The sequence below is a fragment of the Syngnathus scovelli genome, chromosome 4 (genome assembly GCF_024217435.2).
Source record: "Syngnathus scovelli strain Florida chromosome 4, RoL_Ssco_1.2, whole genome shotgun sequence".
NCBI classification, from domain to species: domain Eukaryota; kingdom Metazoa; phylum Chordata; class Actinopteri; order Syngnathiformes; family Syngnathidae; genus Syngnathus; species Syngnathus scovelli.
Window position 1 is genome coordinate 3426784 of NC_090850.1, and position 22505 is coordinate 3449288.

Sequence of the window (22505 nt, forward strand, 5' to 3'; positions counted from 1 at the left end):
AATTGGTTAAATATATCTAAAAAGAGATAGATTAGAGAGAAGCGCACCTTGTCTCTCAGCTCACTCAGCCTCTGTGTGACATCAGTGACTTCTGCTTTTAACTCAGAGCAGAGCTTCTCTGAGATACTGCTTTTCTTGGAAACATTCTCAAGCTGAGTACAAGAAATAAGAGCATTAAACTAATTAATATCAAGCCAACAACACTAATACTGCCTAAAGCTGGGCATACATTGTCATAAGAAGTCGTTTGAAGAGGGACATACTATGAAAAATTTAATTTGAATTTACTTTTAAACAAATACTTGAGTGTGATTTGAAATTTGAAATTAAAGAACCACATAAACTTTAACTGCCAAGTTGAAAATGTGTCATGAGCAAGCCCTTCTCTGTTTCTGCACCACTGTTACGAAACAGCTAAGTTAAATGACTTAATTTTACCCAATGGATTGCCATGAACCCCTCATGTCACCTTTTGAGGATACCCAACATTACCCAACCAGACATTTTGCTGCTATCCCACTGAGGGACGAACAATTGCTGAAGGTTGCAAAATGAACGTTCACAATCGCAAATGTTTACGAAATATTTGCCAGATGTTTCCCAAACATTTTTGTAGTTTTGTTTTGTTGCAAGAAAATATGAAATACGTTCAAAATTCCCTTGGAAGAAGAAAAGTAAAGTATAATTAATGTCTGGTGACCGAATGGCAAACCTTTGAGAAATTAAACGAAACCTGACAAAGGCAACATTTGCAAGCACTAACAATTGTCCACCACTCTGTGGGATAGGGGTTTAAAATGTGTGTGTTGAACAGCCTGCCGGGGAACCTCAGGGCTACAGAGAATGTTTATGTTTAAGAACAGCCTCAAGACCTACATTTTTAACCGAACTTTAAATTAATACAGTGGGGCAAAATACACTGCTCTACAAAATTAAAGGAACAGTTTTTTTTTATCAGGGTATGGCATGAATTTAATTACACTTTTCTGATTAGGTTTTGGTCAGGTACATGGCAGAGGGGGTTGTTAATCAGTTTCAGCTGCCTTGGTGTTGATGGAGTTAACAACAGTTGCACTAGAGGGGCAACAATGAGATGGTCCCCAAAACAGGACAGGTTTTGCAGGTGGAGGCCATTTCAAGTTCCTCCCTCTTGATCTTTTTTAACTATTTTTCCACAAGTGCTGGCTTTAGCTAGAGTCATTATCACGACTGGGAGCATGAGGCAATTTCTTAACCCTCCTGAAGTTGCGCAGATTGTCCAACTCCTCCAGGATGGCACATCCATGCGTGGTGTTGCAAGAAGATTTGATGTGTCTCCCAGTACAATCTCCAGAGCACGGAGGAGATTCCAGGAGACAGGCAGTTACTCTAGGAGAGGTGGACAGGGCTGTAGATGGTCCTTATTCCATCAGCAGGACCGATATCTGCTGCTTTGTGCAAAGAGAAACAGGTTGAGCACTGCCCGACCCCTACAGAATGACCTCCAGCAGGCTACTGGTGTGAATGTCTCTGCCCAAACAGTCAGAAACAGACTTCACGAGGATGGCCTCAGGGCACGACGTCCTGTAGTGTGCCCTGTGCTCATTGCTCAGCACCGTGGAGCTCGATTGGCATTTGCCATAGAACAGCAGAATTGGCAAGTCTGCCACTGGCACCCTGTGCTTTTCACAGATGAGAGCAGGTTTACCCTGAGCACCTGTGATAGACGTGAAAGGGTCTGGAGAAGCCAAGGAGAGCGATATGCTGCCTGCAACATCATTCAGCATGACCGGTTCAGTGGTGGGTCAGTGGGAGGCATTTCCATGGAGGGACAAACAGACCTCTACAGGCTAGAGAACGGCAGTCTGATTAGGTATTGAGATGAAATCCTTGCACCCATGGTCAGACCCTACGCTGGTGCAGTAGGTCCTGGGTTCCTCCTGATCCACAACAATGCCCAGCCTCATGTGGCAAGAGTATGCAGACAGTATCTGGAGGATGAAGGAATTGACACGATTGAATGGCCCTCACGATCACCTGATCTAAACCCGATAGAACACCTCTGGGACATAATGTTCCGGTCCATCAGACACCGTCAGGTTGCTCCTCAGACTTTACAGGAGCTCACTGATGCCCTTAGACAGATCTGGGAGGACATCCTACAAGACACCATCCGTCGTCTCATTAGGAGCATGCCGTGACGTTGTCAAGCATGCATACAAGCTCGTGGGAGCCACACAAGATATTGAAAAGAATTTTGAGTTGCAGAAATTGAATTTAGGCAAACTGGACGAGCCTGACACATTTTTTCACTTTGATTTTTGGGGTGTCTATATACTGAGCCGTCTGTAGGCTGAAAACTTTTATTTCCATCAAAAGATGTGACATCATTTTGTTCCTGAGACATTAAACTGTCCATATCAGTATAGATATCCAACTTTTTTTTTCACCATTGAAATCTGATGTGTTTTCAAAGTGTTCCTTTAATTTTTTTGAGCAGTGTAGTATTTAGTCAGCCACCAATTGTGCAAGTTCTCGCACTTGAAAGATGAAAGATGCCTGTAATTTTCATCATAGTTACACAGACGGCATTAAGGTCCTGACAGCTAGGTAACCGAAACATATAAAGTAGGTAAAACCTTCCCTGACTAAAAGAACTGTTTAATATACTCAACTTGAAAAAGACGGTATGAATCTTCACAAACACTTGGGATAGATATAAACATTTGTGACCCGTGACTCTCGTAAGGATGAGCAATTTGGAAAATGAATGAATGAATGAATATGTTCCATCTTTGTGTTGCTTCAATGTTCAAAGGTATGATTTTTCATGTTTAGTCAAAATCTAAGTCATCTGAATGGCTAGTGCGATGTCACCACATCAGTGAAAAGGGGTTTGAAGTCCTCCAACTCAAACAGGGTTGTAAATATTAGCTTCGGCAATTACCTCAATGAGTTGTCAGCACTACCTTATGCATCACAGAGCAATGTTCTTTAGTTTTTTTTAGATCATCTGATATTATGGACACCTCGGGAAGACCCAGCTTGGTGCCAAATCTGTTTCCAAAACTTTGAAAATGATCATTTCTTGAGATGTTTTCTCAACAAGATGCTCTGTACTCTCTCAGGATTATAAACTCCTTAAGGTTTTATTCTTAACCTTTATGTGTGTGTTTGCATGTGTGCTTGTGTGGCAGGGTCAATTCTAAGCCAGATAATCACTGTAGAAATTCATTTGTTTGAATGATTTATAAAATGGCCTTAATTGATGGATGCGTTGGTCTTGTGCTTGAAAGAAGTTTGATTTGCACAGTGCATATGCCCAGCTTTAGCTGAAAAAAATCCAAAACCTTACAGCTTGCTCAGTCTGAAGGAGTTTGTTAGACATCTCTTTGCACTGAATTCCTTTTTCACTCGAAGATTCTTTGAGGCTGTTGATGAGCTCCAGTTTTTCTGATGTCTTGGCTAAAGCGCTTTCCTTCTCAATGAGTGAGCTTTCCAGGCATTCCTGTGTGTCTCTGAGCCTAAAACCAATCAATCAATCAATAAATCAATCAATCAATCAATCATAAGAGGTGACTTATCTTCCAAAATGAATAGTAATTACCTGCTTACTGGTAAAACACGAGACGATGCATAAAGCAATATTTTGACCAAGTATTACAAAAGTGGAGTTGTCATTTATATGCAGAAAACTCACACACTGTCACTGACCAACAATTACCGTATTTTCACGATTATAGGATGCGGATAAAAGTCTTAGATTTTCTTCAAAATGTGCGGCGCGCCCCATCATGTAGTGCGCCCATTGTGTGTTGTTGTTGTAAGGCGGATGTAGTAAAGAGCGTCATGAGAACGTTAAAGGGGAAATTGTGGGTCTGGATTTGCAGTGCTACCTGTGTGTGTGTGTGTTGTTGTAAGGCAGACGTAGTAGAGGGTGCCATGAGAGAACGTTAAAGGGGGAAGTGTGGGCGTGGATTGTACCATATTTTTCGAACTATAAGTCGCGTTTTTTTTCATAGTTTGGGTGGGGGGCGACTTATACTGAGGAGCAACTTATGTGAATTTTTTCATACATTTTCAAAATTATAAAAAAAAAGTGAAACCGCGATTAATGAACCGCGAAGTAGCAAGGGATTACTGTAATTTGAATTTCAAGTAATGTCAGCAGCGCGGCGCGGCGGTTGTTTACATAAAGGACAAAGATTCGATCACGGGATGACGAAGATGATGAAGTGCCCCATGTACTACCGCCATCATTAGCAGCTTTGTAAGTGACACGGAAGACGAAGAGTTTGAAGGATTTAATGATTTGGAGTGACACAGAAGGTTTGAAAAACTATCATGGCTTTTACGCACGCCCGGTCCTACTCTATGGAGCTCTCTTTCACCTCCGTGGGTGGAAGTCGGGGGCCGGCGCTCGGCCGGGTGGCTGTCCGGGGACGGTGGATGGGGCTCAGACATGGCTTTTACGCACGCCCGGTCCTATTCTATGGAGCTCTTTTCCACCTCCGTGGCTGGAAGTGCCACCTCCGGGGATGGAAGTCCACGCTGCCACACGCCTGGAAGTCGACGCCCGTGCTTGGGGCTGTGTGGCGGTGAACTATTTATGTTATAGTTATTTGATATATTTTATTTCGTGTAGCAACTTTTACCGTAATTTTCGGACTATAAGTCGCGTTTTTTTTCATAGTTCGGGTGCGGGGGGCGACTTATACTCAGGAGCGACTTATGTGAATTTTTCCACAAATTTTCAAAATTCAAAAATCCGCGATGTAGTGAAACCGCGGTAAACGAACCGCGATGTAGCAAGGGATTACTGTCATTTGAACTGAAAGTGACGTCAGCAGCGCGGCGGTTGTTTACATAAAGGACAAAGGATTCAATCACGGGATGACGAAGACGACGAAGGGCCCCACGTTTGAAGGATTTAATGATTTGGAGTGACACAAGGTTTGAAAAACTTATTTATGTTATAGTTATTTGATATATTTTATTTCGTGTAGCAACTTGTATATGTTTTTATCGGTACAGTTCAGTAGTTGTTGGCACATTGAACTCTTGTTTTGTTAAATAAAAAGCCGTTTACCAAACCCACGTCTTTCCTGGTACTTTGTTAATGCTAATATAGTTATATACTAGATCTTTGTGGCGCGCGCGTGGCGTTGTTGACATAAAGGACGAGGAATTTGATCGATGGATTTAATGATTTGGAGTGACAGATGGTTTGATAATATTGTTGTAAAATGACAGTTATTTGAAATATACTTTATATATCGTTATATGGGTCTGTGGAATAATTAGAAATGCAACTTACAACGAGTCCGATGTCAGCGGCGCGGCGCATATGCAGCCCCATACGCGGCATTGTTTACATAAAGAACGATCGATGGATTTAATGAATTGGAGTTCTTCTTCTTATCGTGGCTACAAGGCAGTTAGTTACAAGGCTTGGCTAGATGTGGTTCAGCCACAGCTGAACACATTTCTGTCCCTTCTCAATAAACTCTGCTAAGTCCGATGCTGTATAGGGCGGCTAAGATTGTTCGTTTTGCAGAGGAGAACCCTTCGATGTTCACAGATAGAATTGTCAATGCTGGTCGCGAGGAGGTTCCTCATTTCCAAGATCGATCTTTGTGTCTATCTCCAGGCATGATGTTGTTTTCTGTTCTGTAGCTTTGTGGCTTGTAGCTTGCAGCTTTCGGCGTAGGTTGTAGCATAGCTTGCAGCACAGCTTGTAGCGTAGCTTTGTAGCGTAGCTTATAGCTGTGTTGTAGCTTGTAACTTTGCTTAGCTTCATGAATTGGAGTGACACCGATGGTTTGATAAATGTGTTATTTATGTAATAGTTATTTGAATAACTGAATGTTACGTCAGGCCCGTTCTCAGCTCCTCGTTTGTGTATATGTCACGTTAGCATACCGTATCCTTTAGCCTGTTGTTGCTGGTTCATGTCTGTTCTTGTTGTTGGATTTTGACAAATACATTTGCCCCAAAATAAGAGTGTTTTTTTTCACTTTATTGTGCATTTTATGGCTGGTGCGACTTATACTCGGGAGCGACTTATAGTCCGAAAAATACGGTATATGTTTTTACCATTACAGTTCAGTAGTTGTTGGCTCGTTGCACTCCTTTTGTTAAATAAAGAGCCGTTTACCAAACCCACGTCTTTCCTTGTACTTTGTTAACGCTACAATATAGTAGTTATATACTAGATCTGTGGAATAACGAGGCTGACGTCAGGGCGCACGCGCGGCGTTGTTGACAAAAGACGAGGAATTTGATCTATGGATGCAATGATTTGGAGTGACACAGATGGTTTGATAATATAATCAAATATAATACTTATTTGATATATAATTTATATATCGTTATATGGGCCTGTGGAATATTTTAAAGTGCAAGCGCCGTCAGCGGCGCGCACCCATTGTTGACATAAAGGACGATCGATAGATTTAATGAATTGGAGTGACACAGATGGTTTTATAAACGTGTTATTTATGTAATAGTTATTTGAATAACTATGTTACGTCAGGCCCGTTCTCAGCTCTTTGTTTGTGTTTAAGTCACGTTAGCATACCTATTGTTTAGCCTGTTGTTGCTCGTTCATGTCTGTTCTTGGTGTTGGATTTTGTCGAATAAATTTCCCCCAAAATTCGTCCTATACTCTGGAGCGACTTGTATATGTTTTTATTCATGTTATTGGTCATTTTATGGCTAATGCGACCTATATTCCAGAGCGACTTTTAGTCCGAAAATATGGTATATAAAAGAACGTATATGCGTCATGCAAAACATCGTTGTTATAACAACCCTGAAAATGGCAAAGAGACATGCTTATCAAGCACAGTTCAAACTGAAAGCCATCAGCTACGCGGAAGAGCATGGAAATAGAGCAGCCGCGAGAGATTTTAAAATCAATGAATCGATGGTTCGCAAGTGGAGGAACGAGCTCCGACAGGTCAAGAAGACACAGCTGACTTTGCGCGGACGTCAGGCGAAGTGGCCCGAGTTGGAGGAAAGACTCGAACAGTGGCTCATCAAGCAAAGAACGAGTGGGAGAAGCGTTTCGACGGTCACCATTCGACTAACGCTAGCAGAAGAAATGCAAATTGAACATTTTCAAGGAGGTCCGTCTTGGTGCTTTCGTTTCATGAAACGGTGCCATTTTTCCATCCGACCCAGGACTACTTTCACTAAGAGTGGAAAGCAGCGCCGGATGAGTTACGCCACAATTTGCGAATGGATTGTAGATGCTTGGGCTAACATGTCTGCTGACACTGTTGTTCGAGCTTTCGCAAAAGCCGGCATCATATCCGAGGAGCCACACGGCACGGAAAAAGACTGACAGTGAAGAAAGTGAACCTGGTATGTCTGTTGGAGATTTAGCCCAGCTGTTCAATTTAGAAACAGAGGATGAGGACTTTAATGGGTTTGATTGATGAAGATTACCGGTAATAAAAATGTGAATACCAAACTCAGTTTTGCTCTCTCTTTTTTTTTTAAATACGCACACTTGTGTGCTTGTTTTATCCGTGTGTTTTACCATACCCACGCCTATTGACAATTAAAAAAGTGTTAGTACTGTAATTTTCGGACTAAAAGTCGCTCTGGAATACAGGTCGCATTAGCCATAAAATGCAAAATCATGTGAAAAAAAAACATATAAGTCGCTCCGGGGTACAAGTCGCATTTTGGGGGAAATTTATTCGACAAAATCCAACACCAAGAACAGACATGAACGAGCAACAACAGGCTAAACCACACCTGGGCAAAATACGGCCCGCGGGCCACATCCGGCCCTTTGTGCATCCCTGTCCGGCCCGCATGAGGCCAATCGTAATTATATTTGATTACAACTTAATGTGCGTGCAATACAACTGTTTTGCTTTTATTTTGAAAGGCGTCGCACTTCCGTGTAGCATACATGTATGTGAGCTGCGCGTGAAGGTGAACAGTGCGAAGTAATGCTACCCGAGAAATGTGTGCTGACCCTCAGAAAAGAAAAGTTGACAAGGAGCACCGTGTTTTCAACAAGACATGGACTGCCAAGTATATCTTTACAGAAATGAAAGGTAAGCCCGTGTGCCTGATTTGTGGTACACAGGTCGCTGTGTTTAAAGAATATAATTTGAGGCGCAACTACACGACCAAGCATGAGAAAAAAATACATCTGTCTGATAAACTGTGCGCATCAGAGGCTGATGCATTGCTAGCAAAACTACAAGCCCAACAAGGACTTTTTATCAAACTTCACACCCAGAGATGCAGCGGCTTTGTCATTTGAGGAAAAATTAAAGAAGTTAAGAATAAATTGTACTGATTAATGATTTGTTTTTTATTTGACCTATGCACCACAATTTCACATAGCTTAATAGAAATATAAACTGAATAATAGTATTCTTCTTATTACCAGTACCAGCTATTTAAAATAAATAATTTAGTGCATTTTACAATGGAAGTGCATTTTACAATGGAAGAAAATTGAGCAGGTTTAAGTTATCGTAGGTGTGGCCCTCTGACACAACTCAGGTTTTTCATGTGGCCCTTGTAAAAATTAATTGCGCACCCCTGGGCTAAACGATAGGTATGCTAACGTGACATAAACACAAACAAAGAGCTGAGAACGGGCCTGACGTAAAATTCAGAGTTATTCAAATAACTATTACATAAATAACACGTTTATAAAACCATCTGTCACTCCAATTCATTAAATCCATCGATCATCCCTTATGGAAACGATGCCGCGTATGCGCCGCGGCGCTGACGTCTAAATATTCAAAGTATTCCACAGACCCATATAACGATATATAAAGTATATATCAAATAACTATCATATAAACAACAACATTATCAAACCATCTGTGTCACTCCAAATCATTAAATCCATCCATCAAATTCCTCGTCCTTTGTCAACAACGCCGCGCGTGCGCCCTGACGTCAGCCTCGTCTTTATTCCGCAGATCTAGTATATAACTATATTATAGCGTTAACAAAGTACAAGGAAAGACGTGGGTTTGGTAAACAGTTCTTTATTTAAAAAAACAAGAGTTCAACGAGCCAACAAGTACTGAACTGTAACGATAAAAACATATACAAGTTGCTATACGAAATAAAATATATCAAATAACTAACATAAATAGTTCACCACCAGACGGCCCCAAGCACCGGCATCGACTTCCAGGTGTGTGGTGGCGTGGACTTCCATCCCCGGAGGTGGCACTTCCAGCCACGGAGGTGGAAAAGAGCTCCATAGAACAGGACCGGGCGTGCGTAAAAGCCATGTCCGAGCCCCATCCACCGTCCCCGGACAGCCACCCGGCCGAGCACCGGCCCACGACTTCCATCCACGGAGGTGAAAGAGAGCTCCGTAGAGTAGTACCGGGCGTGCATATAGGCCATGTCCGAGCCCCATCCACCGTCCCTGGACAGCCACCCGGCCGAGCACCGGCCCCCGACTTCAATCCACGGAGGTGAAAGAAAGCTCCGTAGAGTAGGATGGGGCGTGCGTAAAAGCCATAATAGTTTTTCAAACCTTCTGTGTCACTCCAAATCATTAAATCCTTCAAACTCTTCGTCCTCCGTGTCACTTGCAAACACAGCCGCTAATAATGCCAGTAGTACGTGGGACCCTTCGTCATCCCGTGATCGAATCTTTGTCCTTTATGTAAACAACCGCCTCGCCGCGCCACTGACGTCATTTGAAATTCAAATTACAGTAATCCCTTGCTACATCGCGGTTCGTTTATCGCAGTTTAACATTTTTTTTCTTTTCTTTTTGAATTTTGAAAATTTGTGAAAAAACTCATATAAGTCGCTCCTCAGTATAAGTCGCCCCCCCCACCCAAACTATGAAAAAAAACGCGACATAGTCCAAAAATTACGTGGGACCCTTCGTCATCTTCGTCATCCCGTGATCAAATCTTTGGCCTTTATGTAAACAACCGCCACGCCATTGACGTCACTTGAAATTCAAATTACAGTAATCCCTTGCTACATCGCGGCTCGTTCATCGCAGTTTAACTTTTTTATTTTTTTTATTTTGAAAATTTGTGAAAAAATTCACATAAGTCACCCAAACTATGGAAAAAAAACGCGACATAGTCCGAAAATTACGGTACTTTGTAATCAATACTTTTATAAAACACAACCAAAGTCAGTTTTGCTCCCGCTCTATTTTTAAATACGCACACTTGTATGCTTGTGTGTGTTGTTGTTGTTGTTGTTGTAAGGCGGAAGTAGTAGAGAGCGCCATGAGAGAACGTTAAAGGGGGAAGTGTGGGCGTGGATTGAACAGTGGAGCCTCGGTTTTCGAATGTCCCGGTTCTCGAACAAATCGGTACTCGAACAAAAAATTCGAGATTTTTTTGCTTCGGATGTCGGACAAAATTCGGTTGTCGAACCTGGCAAGATGAGCCGAGAGGACCCGCATGCCAACTGACTCCGATCGTTATTACATTCTCGTTACTCTGAGGATTGCATCAACTCTAATCATGCTTCCAAAGGAAGCAAGTGGGAGCAGTAAAGCCAACCTAAAACACAAAGACGCTCCTAAAGCAATGCGACAGTGAGCGCCCGGCGCGCTGCGGTTGGGCGATCGGAACAAATTAAGCTCCCTGCGCACTGAGGTCCACTTAAATTTTGTAAAGTCCATTAGGACTTTAAAAATATTTTCTAAATTTTAGCGACGGCACTGTCACAATCATGCGAACAGCGCGGTGCAGTTGCGCGGTCGGCGATGCGCTACGGTTGGGCGTTCGGCGGTGCGCTGCAGTTGCGCGATCGGACAAAAATGCGCAAATGAAAAAATGCTTAAAAAAGGATTTTTTTTTCTTTGGAATGGATTAAATTTTTTTCCATTATTTGTAATGTTTGTATTTGTAATTCACTTCTCGAACAGCCTTCTGGAACAGATTGTGGTTGAAAACCGAGGCTCCACTGTATATATAAAACCCGGGCACTATGATGCGGTGCGCCCTATATGTGTGTTAAATACAGTTATAGCACACATAAGTGAGACTGCGCCTTTTAGTTCAGTGCGCCTTTTGGTCGTGAAAATACGGTAATAGGGATCTAACGATTCACTCAAGCCATGTTCCCATTCAATTTACAGTTCCGATTTTGATTTGATTCAATTATGAAAAATCTTTTTTTCAAACAAAATTAATGATTTTATTACCAAAACATTTCTTTATTTTAATATCTGCATTTTGTCCTTGCTACAAACGGTAACTTTTTCTAACTTTACAAAAAAACTAAACAAATAATTTTGACTATTTAACTTCATTTTTGATATTGATATTTAATTTTTTACACAGATGCATATTTTGAGTTAATTCAATATTAAATACATTTTTTAATTAACCGTTATTTCTAACAACTACAAATAATGTAATATTTTCATTTACAAAACGGCATTAAATCATTGCAATCATATTCCCAAGATTATGGTGAAAAAAATTTATACATCTTAATTATCAATGGAATAACTTACCCCTTAAGTTGTTCATTGAGACTACGAACCAACAGCTGATGTTTTTCTGCTTCCCTGTTCTGCTGACTACGCACACTGGCAAGTTGGGCCTGTAATTTATCCGTCTCATTCTGTAAAGGCAGAAAAAAACATTACACCAGCACAGTCAGGATTTAAACATTTTAATACAATTCTGGCTATATGCATATGGACAAAATGTTGGGTATCTCGCTGTCAATGAGAGAAAAGCCCACATTGATCATATAAATACGATAATTTGAACCTGACAAAAGTAATCAGTTAACAGTTTTAAAAATTGAATTAAATATAACCAATACAAATCAGGCATTGTTTTTTAATTGTCGTTCGACAGGCAGTGATTCCAATCAAACAAATTTTGTAACTTTCAATGAAACGTCTGCACCTCTCAGCAGGTTATTTTCATTTCATTTGTATGCTGCTCAAGTTGTCTCGGGTTTCAAGGGCGTTTTGTCCAGACGGCATTAAGGTGCTGACATTATCCCAGAAGCTTTGTGGTTGTTAACGTAGTGTTTGGCAAATTCCAGTCTCGCTAAATAAATGACAAAAGTTCATCCTTAGACGTTGTCTCAAACTCTATTTTGGTTCAAGCAACGAGGGATGGTGTGGTCAAGTTGTCTTCAATTTTTATCATTCAGTCATTTCCAGGGACTTTGACTACAGGCCCATGGATCTTAACTTTTTGAATAATATCAAGCTGCTTGGAGATTGTCTTGTAGCCTTTACTGTTAATGTGCTTGTCTGGAAGTTCTTTCTAATATATCGAGACTGTCTTCCTTCCCAGCTGGACCATGTTTAGTGTAGTGCACACTATGCCTCCAAACAGTACTTGTTACCCTTTAAATGACTGACTGATTAAAAGTTTGAAGACCCAAGAAGATGCTAAGTCCTGGACGCATCTTGGTTGACTATGTCCCTGTGGTTTATTATTTTTATATTTTTTAGAGGTATCATAATTTTTTATCCAGGCCATTTCGTGGGTTTGTTTTTAAAAATAATTCTTTTGAATCACAATTCAAAGCAATATCTGATTTTCATTTGTTGATTTTCAAACAATTTCAATTTATTATTACTTTAGTCAAAATCTACTCACCGTATTTTTCGGACTGAAAGTTGCTCCGGAATATAGGTCGCATTAGCCATAAAATGCACAATGACGTGAAAAAAAAACATATATAAGTGCTCCGGAGTATAAGTCGCATTTTGGGGGAAATTTATTCGACAAAATCCAACACCAAGAACAGACATGAACGAGCAACAACAGGCTAAACGATAGGTATGGTAACGTGACATAAACACAAACGAAGATCTGAGAACGGGCCTGACGTAACATTCAGAGTTATTCAAATAACTATTACATAAATAACACGTTTATAAAACCATCTGTGTCACTCCAATTCATTAAATCCATCGATCGGCCTTTATGTCAACAATGGGTGCGCGCCGCTGACGGCGCTTGCACTTCAAAATATTCCACAGACCCAAATAACTATTATATAAGCAATAATATTATCAAACCATCTGTGTCACTCCAAATCATTAAATCCATCGATCAAATTCCTCGTCTTTTGTCAACAACGCCACGCGTGCGCCCTGATGTCAGCCTCGTCGTTATTCCACCGATCTAGTATATAACTATATTATAGCGTTAACAAAGTACAAGGAAAGACGTGGGTTTGGTAAACGGCTCTTTATTTAACAAAACAAGAGTTCAACGAGCCAACAACTACGGAACTGTAACGATAAAAACATATACAAGTTGCTACACCAAATAAAATATATCAAATAACTATAACAAATAGTTCACCACCAGACGGCCCCAAGCACCGGCATCAACTTCCAGGTGTGTGGCGGCGTGGACTTCCATCCCCGGAGGTAGCACTTCCAGCCACGGAGGTGGAAGAGAGCTACATAGATTAAGAATGGGCATGTGTAAAAGCCATGTCCGAGCCCCATCCACCGTCCCCGGACAGCCACCCAGCCGAGCACCGGCCCCCGACTTCCATCCACGGAGGTGAAAGAGAGCTCCGTAGAGCAGGACCGGGCGTGCATAAAAGCCATGTCCAAGCCCCATACACCGTCCCCGGACAGCCACCCGGCCGAGCTCCGGCCCCCGACTTTCATCCACGGAGGTGAAAGAGAGCTCCGTAGAGTAGGACCGGGCGTGCGTAAAAGCCATAATAGTTTTTTAAACATTCTGTGTCACTCCAAATCATTAAATCCTTCAAACTCTTCGTCCTCACTTATAAACAAAGCCGCTAATGATGCCGGTAGTGCGCGGGGCCCTTCGTCATCTTCGTCATCCCGTGATCGAATCTTTGTCCTTTATGTAAACAACCACCATGCCGCGCTGCTGACGTCACTTGAAATTCAAATTACAGTAATCCCTTGCTACATCGCGGTTCGTTTATCGTGGTTTCACTTTATTTTTTTTATTTTGAAAATTTATGAAAAAATTCACATATGAGTCGCTCAGTATAAGTCGCCCCCCCCACCCAAACTATGAAAAAAAAAAAAAAAAACGCGACTTATAGTCCGAAAAATACGGTATTTCTATGATCACTGTTGGTTAGTCTTTCATTATCAGAGTACCAGCAACTTATTCCACGTGTAGAATTACCACTGCAAACCGACGTTGATGACCTAATGATCAGAAAAATAAAGTCTCACAGTTTTTCACATTGTCTAAAACAGTGGTTCTCAAATTGGGGTACGCGTACCCCTGGAGGTACGTGGAGGTACTCTAGGGGGTTTTACAAAAATATATACCGGTATTAAAAAAAACAAATATAAAAAACAGCAAGCCTGATTTTCTTGAGAATTAGTTATAAAAGGTTTGATGAAATACAAATGAATGTTTTAGATTCAGTATTAACTTTTAATCCTTAAAAAACGGACTCTCCACAAACCAATAGCAGTCACCTGCGGTTGCTTTGATGATGCACTGTAACGTGGAGATGTGGCTAAAGCGTAGCAGTGATGCTGCTGTTGAAAACACGGAGAAACAAGTAAAAATGAAGGCAAAACCAGAGCCGACGAAGTACCGACAGTACATGGAAGACTATTGTTTGATGGGATTTACGTCCACAAGTTGTAATCCACCCAAAGCGCTGTGCTTTTTTTGCGGGGAGAAATTAACCAACACTAGCATGAAGCCGAAACATCTCCAGCGGCATCTCACCACAAAACACGGATGCCATGTTGGTAAGCCACCGGAGTTCTACAGGAGGAAACTTTCTGACTTCAAGTCATCACAGGACACAATGTGAAAAGCCTCCACTACATCAGCCAAAGCCCTGAAGGCTTCTTATGCGGTTTCTTTGCTCGTAGCTAAAGCCAAAAAAACGTTCACCATAGCTTCATGTTTCTCACTAAAATGTAGTATGAGTGCAAAAGACTCATTCAAGCTTCAACACTGTTCAATGCTTGTTCAATGCTTGTCAAATCAAAATCAAATGTTCAATGCAACGATTAAATTTTAAGAGGAAAAAAAAGTTTAGTTTTTTTTTTATCCCAAAAGAGGTCAAGTTGATTATTTTTTGAGCAAATCTTTATTTATTATTAAGTTATGAATTGATTTTGTAAACAAGATATTTATTTATAATTACGTTAATTTATTTTTATGAACACATTTTTAGTTATGTATATTTTTATTTCTTTGCAAGAGATTATTACAAAAAGTTAAAAGTCCCAAAGTTAAAGTCCCAATGATCATCGTCACACACACATCTGGGTGTGGTGAAATTTGTCCTCTGCATTTAACCCATCCCCATGTGATTTTAATCCATCCCCTGGGGGAGAGGGGAGCAGTGAGCAGCAGCGGTGCCGCGCTCGGGAATCATTTGGTGATCTAACCCCCCAATTCCAACCCTTAATGCTGAGTGCCAAGCAGGGAGGCAATGGGTCCCATTTTTATAGTCTTTGGTATGACCCGGCCGGGGTTTGAACCCACAACCTTCCAGTCTCAGGGCGGACACTCTACTACTAGGCCACTGAGCTGGTTAAGATTAATATAAATTAGCAGTGTTCTGCATACAGTATTTGAGTTTTGAAAGGGTTTATGCCTTTTTGGTGGTTACTGTTTACTGTTTATCGTTTTTGTTTCTATATGCAATGTTTGAAACATAAATGTGTCTGTCAGGTACATTGCTACAAGTTGTTTAACTTTAATAAATCAAACACTGATGGGACAATCCTGTACCTCTTTCTTTTCGACCAGAAATGTGTTGCGCTGGTCAGGGGGTACTTGGCTGAAAAAATATTTCAAAGGGGGTATATCACTGAAAAAAGTTTGAGAACCACTGGTCTAAAACACCAAACCCCATTTTTTAAACCAAACCATAAACTAATGTTTCAAATCAAACACTCTTTTGGCCAAACTTTAAACACTGTTCAACTCTTACACTCGATTTGCAAAACATCTTTTTTTTTTTTTTTGCAAACCTTAAGCATATTCTCAGTCAGTAAACATATTTCACACTATGAAACACTTGTGTTGCAAAATTGTGATCCACAATGGATATAAAACTACAGCGAGGCAGAGGAATTCATGTGCGAGGTGGTGGACTTGGAAGAAGAGACGAGGAAGCGGTAGAGGCAAACCCAGAACAATTATCACTGAGGAGATTCATGCAACATGGTATGACCATGAGGGAAGCAGGACAGAGATTCCAGTCTAATCTGAGCAAGTTCTTAGTGGCCACCATCGTTCAGAGAAGAGAACATGTACCGTATTTTTTGGACTATAAGTCGTGTTTTTTTTTTTTTTTCATAGTTTGGGTGGGGGCGACTTATACTCGGGAGCGACTTACATGTGTAATTATTCACAAAGTTTTTACTTGATCATTAACACATTACTTACTAGTATCGTTGATCACTTCACATGTTATTTTCACTTTAAAACGCATTTATTTTTTTAAATGACACAGCGGATGAAGATTCCAATGGATTTAATGATTTGGAGTGACATGGATGGTTCGTTAAAATTGTTGTTTATCCATCCATCCATCCATCCATCTTCTTCCGCTTATCCGGGGTCGGGTCGCGGGGGCAGCAGCTTTAGGAGGGACTCCCAGACTTCCCTCTCCCCAGCTACTTCATCCAGCTCATCCCGGGGGATCCCAAGGCGTTCCCAGGCCAGCTGAGAGACATAGTCTCTCCAGCGCGTCCTGGGTCGTCCCCGGGGTCTCCTACCGGTGGGACATGCCCGGAACACCTCCCCAGGGATGCGTCCAGGAGGCATCCTGATAAGATGCCCGAGCCACCTCATCTGGCTCCTCTCAACGTGGAGGAGTAGCGACTCTACTCCGAGTCTCTCCCGGATGACCGAGCTTCTCACCCTATCTCTAAGGGAGAGCCCGGACATCCTGCGGAGAAAACTCATTTCGGCCGCTTGTATCCGAGATCTCGTTCTTTCGGTCACGACCCATAGCTCGTGACCATAGGTGAGGGTAGGAGCGTAAATCGACCGGTAAATTGAGAGCTTTGCCTTTTGGCTCACCTCTCTCTTCACCACAACGGACCGGTACAGGGTCCGCATTACTGCCGACGCTGCACCGATCCGCCTGTCGATCTCACGCTCCATCCTCCCCTCACTCGTGAACAAGACTCCAAGATACTTGAACTCCTCCACTTGGGGCAGGATCTCATCCCCGATCCGGAGAGGGCATTCCACCCTTTTCCGATCGAGGACCATGGACTCGGATTTGGAGGTGCTGACCCTCATCCCGACCGCTTCACACTCGGCTGCGAATCGTTCCAGCGAGAGCTGGAGATCACGGCCTGAAGAAGCCAACAGCACCACGTCATCTGCAAAAAGCAAAGACGCGATGCTGAGGTCCCCAAACCGGACCCCCTCAACGCCTCGGCTGCGCCTAGAAATTCTGTCCATAAAAATTATGAACAGAATCGGTGACAAAGGGCAGCCTTGGCGGAGTCCAACCCTCACTGGGAACGAATCTGTCTTACTGCCGGAAATGCGGACCAGACTCTGGCATCGGTGGTACAGGGACCGAACTGATAAGGATCAGTTGGCTCGGCACCCCGTACTCCCGAAGCACCCTCCACAGAACCTCCCGAGGGACACGGTCGAACGCCTTCTCCAAGTCCACAAAACACATGTGGACTGGTTGGGCGAACTCCCATGCACCCTCGAGGATCCTGCCGAGGGTGTAGAGCTGGTCCACTGTTCCACGGCCAGGACGAAAGCCACACTGCTCCTCCTGAATCCGAGGTTCGACCTCCCGACGGACCCTCCTCTCCAGCACCCCTGAATAGACCTTACCAGGGAGGCTGAGGAGTGTGATTCCCCTGTAATTGGAACACACCCTCCGGTCCCCCTTCTTAAAGAGGGGAACCACCACCCCAGTCTGCCAATCCAGAGGCACTGTCCCCGATGTCCACGCAACGTTGTAGAGGCGTGTCAGCCATGACAGCCCCACAACATCCAGAGCCTTTAAGAACTCCGGGCGGATCTCATCCACCCCCGGGGCCTTGCCACCGAGGAGTTTTTTGACTACCTCAGTGACTTCGGCCCCAGAGATTGGAGAATCCGCCTCAGAGTCTCCAGGCCCTGCTTCCTCAATGGAAGGCGTGTAGGTGGAATTGAGGAGGTCTTCGAAGTATTCTCCCCACCGACTCACGACGTCCCGAGTCGAGGTCAGCAGCACGCCATCCCCACTGTAAACAGTGTTGACGTTGCACTGCTTCCCCCTCCTGAGACGCCGGATGGTGGACCAGAATTTCCTCGAAGCCGTCCGAAAGTCATTCTCCATGGCCTCACCGAACTCCTCCCACGCCCGGGTTTTTGCCTCAGCAACCGCCGAAGCCGCGTTCCGCTTGGCCATCCGGTACCTGTCAGCTGCCTCCGGAGTCCCGCAGGCCAAAACGGCCCGATAGGACTCCTTCTTCAGCTTGACGGCATCCCTTACCGCCGGTGTCCACCAGCGGGTTCGGGGATTGCCGCCACGACAGGCACCAACGACCTTACGGCCACAGCTCCGGTCGGCCGCCTCAACAATGGAGGCGCGGAACATGGTCCACTCAGACTCAATGCCTCCCCCGGGACGTGGGAAAAGCTCTGCCGGAGGTGGGAGTTGAAGCTCTTCCTGACAGGAGATTCTGCCAGACGTTCCCAGCAGACCCTCACAGAGCGTTTGGGTCTGCCAGGTCGGACCGGCATCTTCCCCCACCATCGGAGCCAACCCACCACCAGGTGGTGATCAGTTGACAGCTCCGCCCCTCTCTTCACCCGAGTGTCCAAAACATGCGGCCGCAAATCCGATGACACGACTACAAAGTCTATCATCGAACTGCGGCCTAGGGTGTCCTGGTGCCAAGTGCACACATGGACACCCTTATGTTTGAACATGGTGTTCATTATTGAAAATCCGTGTCGAGCACAGAAGTCCAACAATAGAACACCGCTCGGGTTCAGATCAGGGGGGCCGTTCCTCCCAATCACGCCCTTCCAGGTCTCACTGTCATTGCCCACGTGAGCATTGAAGTCACCCAGTAGAACGATGGAGTCCCCAGAAGGAGCGCTCTCCAGCACTTCCTCCAGGGACTCCAAGAACGGTGGGTACTCTGAGCTGCCTTTTGGTGCATAGACACAAACAACAGTCAGGACCCGTCCCCCTACCCGAAGGCGGAGGGAGGCTACCCTCTCGTTCACCGGGGTGAACCCCAATGTGCAGGCGCCCAGCCGGGGGGCAATAAGTATACCCACACCTGCTCGACGCCTCTCACCGTGGGCAACTCCAGAGTGGAAGAGAGTCCAGCCCCTCTCGAGAGGGCTTTTACCGGAACCCAAACTGTGCGTGGAGGCTAGTCCGACTATATCTAGTCGGAATCTTTCTGCCTCGCACACCAGCTCGGGCTCCTTTCCAGCCAGAGAGGTGACATTCCATGTCCCAAGAGCCAGCTTCTGCAGCCGGGGATCAGACCGCCAAGGTCCCTGCCTTTGGCTGCCGCCCAGCTCACATTGCACCCGACCCCTTCGGCCCCTCCCACAGGTGGTGAGCCCATGGGAATTGTTGTTTATATTACATTTATTTGATATCTCTAGCCTGACGTCAGCGGCGCACGTAGTTCCGTAGTCAACAGCTGTGGGTTTTTTTTTTTTTTTTTTTTTTTTAAGTAACAATACAAAGATTCCATTGGATTTAATAATTTGGAGTGACATGGATGGTACGATAAAATTGTTGTTTATATTACATTTACATCTGTCTTTTTTTTTTTTTTTAAGTGACAGAAGACGAAAATTGACACGGATGGTTCGATAAAATTGTTGTTTATATTATTGTTATTTGATATATAGTTTATATATCGTTATATCGTTATATGGAATAATTTGAACTGCAACTGACGACGACGACGACTTCGACGTCAGCGGCGCGCCGCACACGCGGTGTTGTTTAAAGAAAGGACGAAGAATACGATCGATGGATTTAATGATTTGGAGTGACATATATGGTTTGATAAACGTGTTATTTAAGTTATAGTTATTTGAATAACTTAGTTATGTCAGGCCTGTTCTCAGCTCCTTGTTTGTGTTTATGTCACGTTAGCATACCGTATCGTCTAGCCCAGGTATGGGCAAACTACGGCCCGCGGGCCACATCCGGCCCACGGGACCGTTTAATCCGGCCCGCCAACCCTAAATAAATTGTATTATTAAACTTTTTTTTTTTTTTTTCGGTAATTTTGCCTGCAATGACTGCGTCGCCTCAGTAGATGAGGAACCACTCGCCTGCGCATTTACTACCGGAAGCCTTGTCAGAAAGCTCGGTGCACACTTACAAGTGCGTGTACGTACTCAGTAGTACGGAAATGGCGCACTCGCGCTCTATTTGTATCAGTGCCGAATTTAGAGCGTGGGCTGTGACGACAGCATTCTTGTAATTTGCGCGCCGAGCTTTCGGATACAGTTTTACGCTAAAGCCACCCACAAACCTTCCCCTGGAATCCTTCCATTAAAATGAGTCGCCCAAGGAAAAGCAAGGTGGACACTGAGTGCCGAGTGCTTAAAAAGTGGCCAATTTGGCTCGACGTACGCGACGTGACGTTCAGCCACATGAACATCAACATCAACCCGTCACAGATCTAGGTAAACGGACCAACACCTCGGATCTCTCCTAAGAATTGCCACAACAAATTTTACTCCAGACCATGACACACTAGCAAAAAAAGGGAGACCAACAACACTGTTCCCACTGAAAATGAAGGGGAGGCTTTCAAGTTTGTTGTAAAAAAAAATGCATTTTGAATATGATCTGTACAAATAGCAGGGATTGAAACTAGCGACCATTCTCATTTTCAAACAATGCAGGATGCTCAAGGACATTGATGCACCACCTGTTTGTGACTAATCTTAACCTGTAAAGTTCTTAAGGCTTTCTTTAAGGAAGTGTTTCCCGTTTCCTCACCTCTGTTACCAGGTGTTTGTGAGTTAAAACTCTGATTTTCAGATACCCCTCACCGTGTTGCAGTTTTGATTATTTTATTTGGATGTATGCTTTCACCGATTCTTCAAGATGATATACTTGGTCAGAATGTTTGCCGTTTGATGTGATCTCATAAGATAAACATCTTTCATTAATCTGACCTGCAGGCACTGAAGTGATGGAGACTGTTATTCATAATAACAGTGTCGTATTTTATGAGAATCACTGATAGCAGTTTTTTAGGGATTTTTTTTTTTTTTTAATGCTGTTAATAAATGCATTTGTTTTCAAAAAACTTTTTTTTGAATATCCACGCTTTACTACCTACTAAAGGCCAAAACCTTTTATGCAATGACCTTTACAGGTCGTTAATATTACTTCACACAAACACTACATCCATCTGCTCCTGGTTCGGCCCCCCGGTCAAAATTTAGAACCCAATTCGGCCCGCAAGTCAAAAAGTTCGCCCACCCCTGGTCTAGCCTGTTGTTGCTGGTTCATGTCTGTTCTTGGTGTTGGATTTTGTCAAATAAATTTTCCCCAAAATGTGACTTAAGGTGCGACTTATATGTTTTTTTTGTCCCTTTATGGTGCATTTTACGGCTGATGTGACTTGTATTCCGAGCAACTTTTAGTCCGAAAAATACGGTAATTGTGTCTTGTTGTACAACATTTTCTGTAACATACATAATACTATAGGCTACTGTAAGGTCTATTTATAGGCTTTATACGCTAAGTGCATTTTCCCACTTAAAGACGACCAAATAAATGTGAAAGGGCAGCCATTTTCTCTCAACCACAAGATAGATTGTTCATATTGGTCCTTCAGAATAATGTCATCCGACTCCATAAAATCCAGCAGAGTTCTTGAAGACAATGTCAACTCTGATGGAATCAACAATGTGTCTTTATCAACTAATTGACCATGTCCTCCAATGCAACAGCATCAGCATGAAACAAATGTACAGACTCCTTTTTGAGAGCAACTCTGCCAGAGTCAAAGAACTAAGATATCGGTATGTGCAAGTCATGGCTTTCTCAAACTACATGATTATTTTGTAGTTCACAACGGTCGTGCTGTCAGACTACAAGATGAATATTGTTCAGTGTCTTGAAGCAGCGTCATGTCGCACTTTAAGTCAGTCACCGACCAGATCGCGCCCAATCGTCGCGGGCTTCTTACAAAATTCAGTCCATTCCTTTTCATGCCATTTAGTTTGTTTGTGCGCGGCTAAGTGTCTTATTGGTCACTGCCTAAAAAACAATTGAAGAATGTCGTAGAACATGTCACATTATGCCACAAGATGAATAAAAATTTTGACATGCCAAACTCTCGCCGTCATGGTCGTTGTTAATTTCACACTACACGGGCTACGACATGTCAAGACAACTCAAAATCGGCCACAACTCACTGCATTCATACGCTCATTTATCAGGCATTTGTGTCACCTGACATCGGCATAAGTGTAACCTACACACACTTTCAGTGCACTTCTATGCTCAAAGTCCGACTGTTACTCTATGATGGTAGTTGCTACTATTACAATACAGTATGTAAATCTGGAGTGCAT

At 43.2% G+C, this 22505-nt stretch overlaps 1 protein-coding gene across 8 annotated transcripts in view; it reads right to left on the reverse strand.

Moving 5' to 3' along the window:
• The window catches only part of si:ch211-220f16.2 (golgin subfamily B member 1), an 87674-nt gene that overhangs the window by 18514 nt on the left and 46655 nt on the right, over positions 1 to 22505 (reverse strand). For all 8 annotated transcript variants that reach the window (XM_049718576.1, XM_049718579.2, XM_049718578.2 and 5 more), the window contains 3 exons: positions 11474 to 11583; positions 3335 to 3503; positions 48 to 152 (listed from right to left, as the gene is read on the reverse strand). In XM_049718576.1, coding sequence (XP_049574533.1) covers positions 48 to 152; positions 3335 to 3503; positions 11474 to 11583 — 384 coding nt within the window. The remainder of the gene's footprint in view (positions 1 to 47; positions 153 to 3334; positions 3504 to 11473; positions 11584 to 22505) is intronic.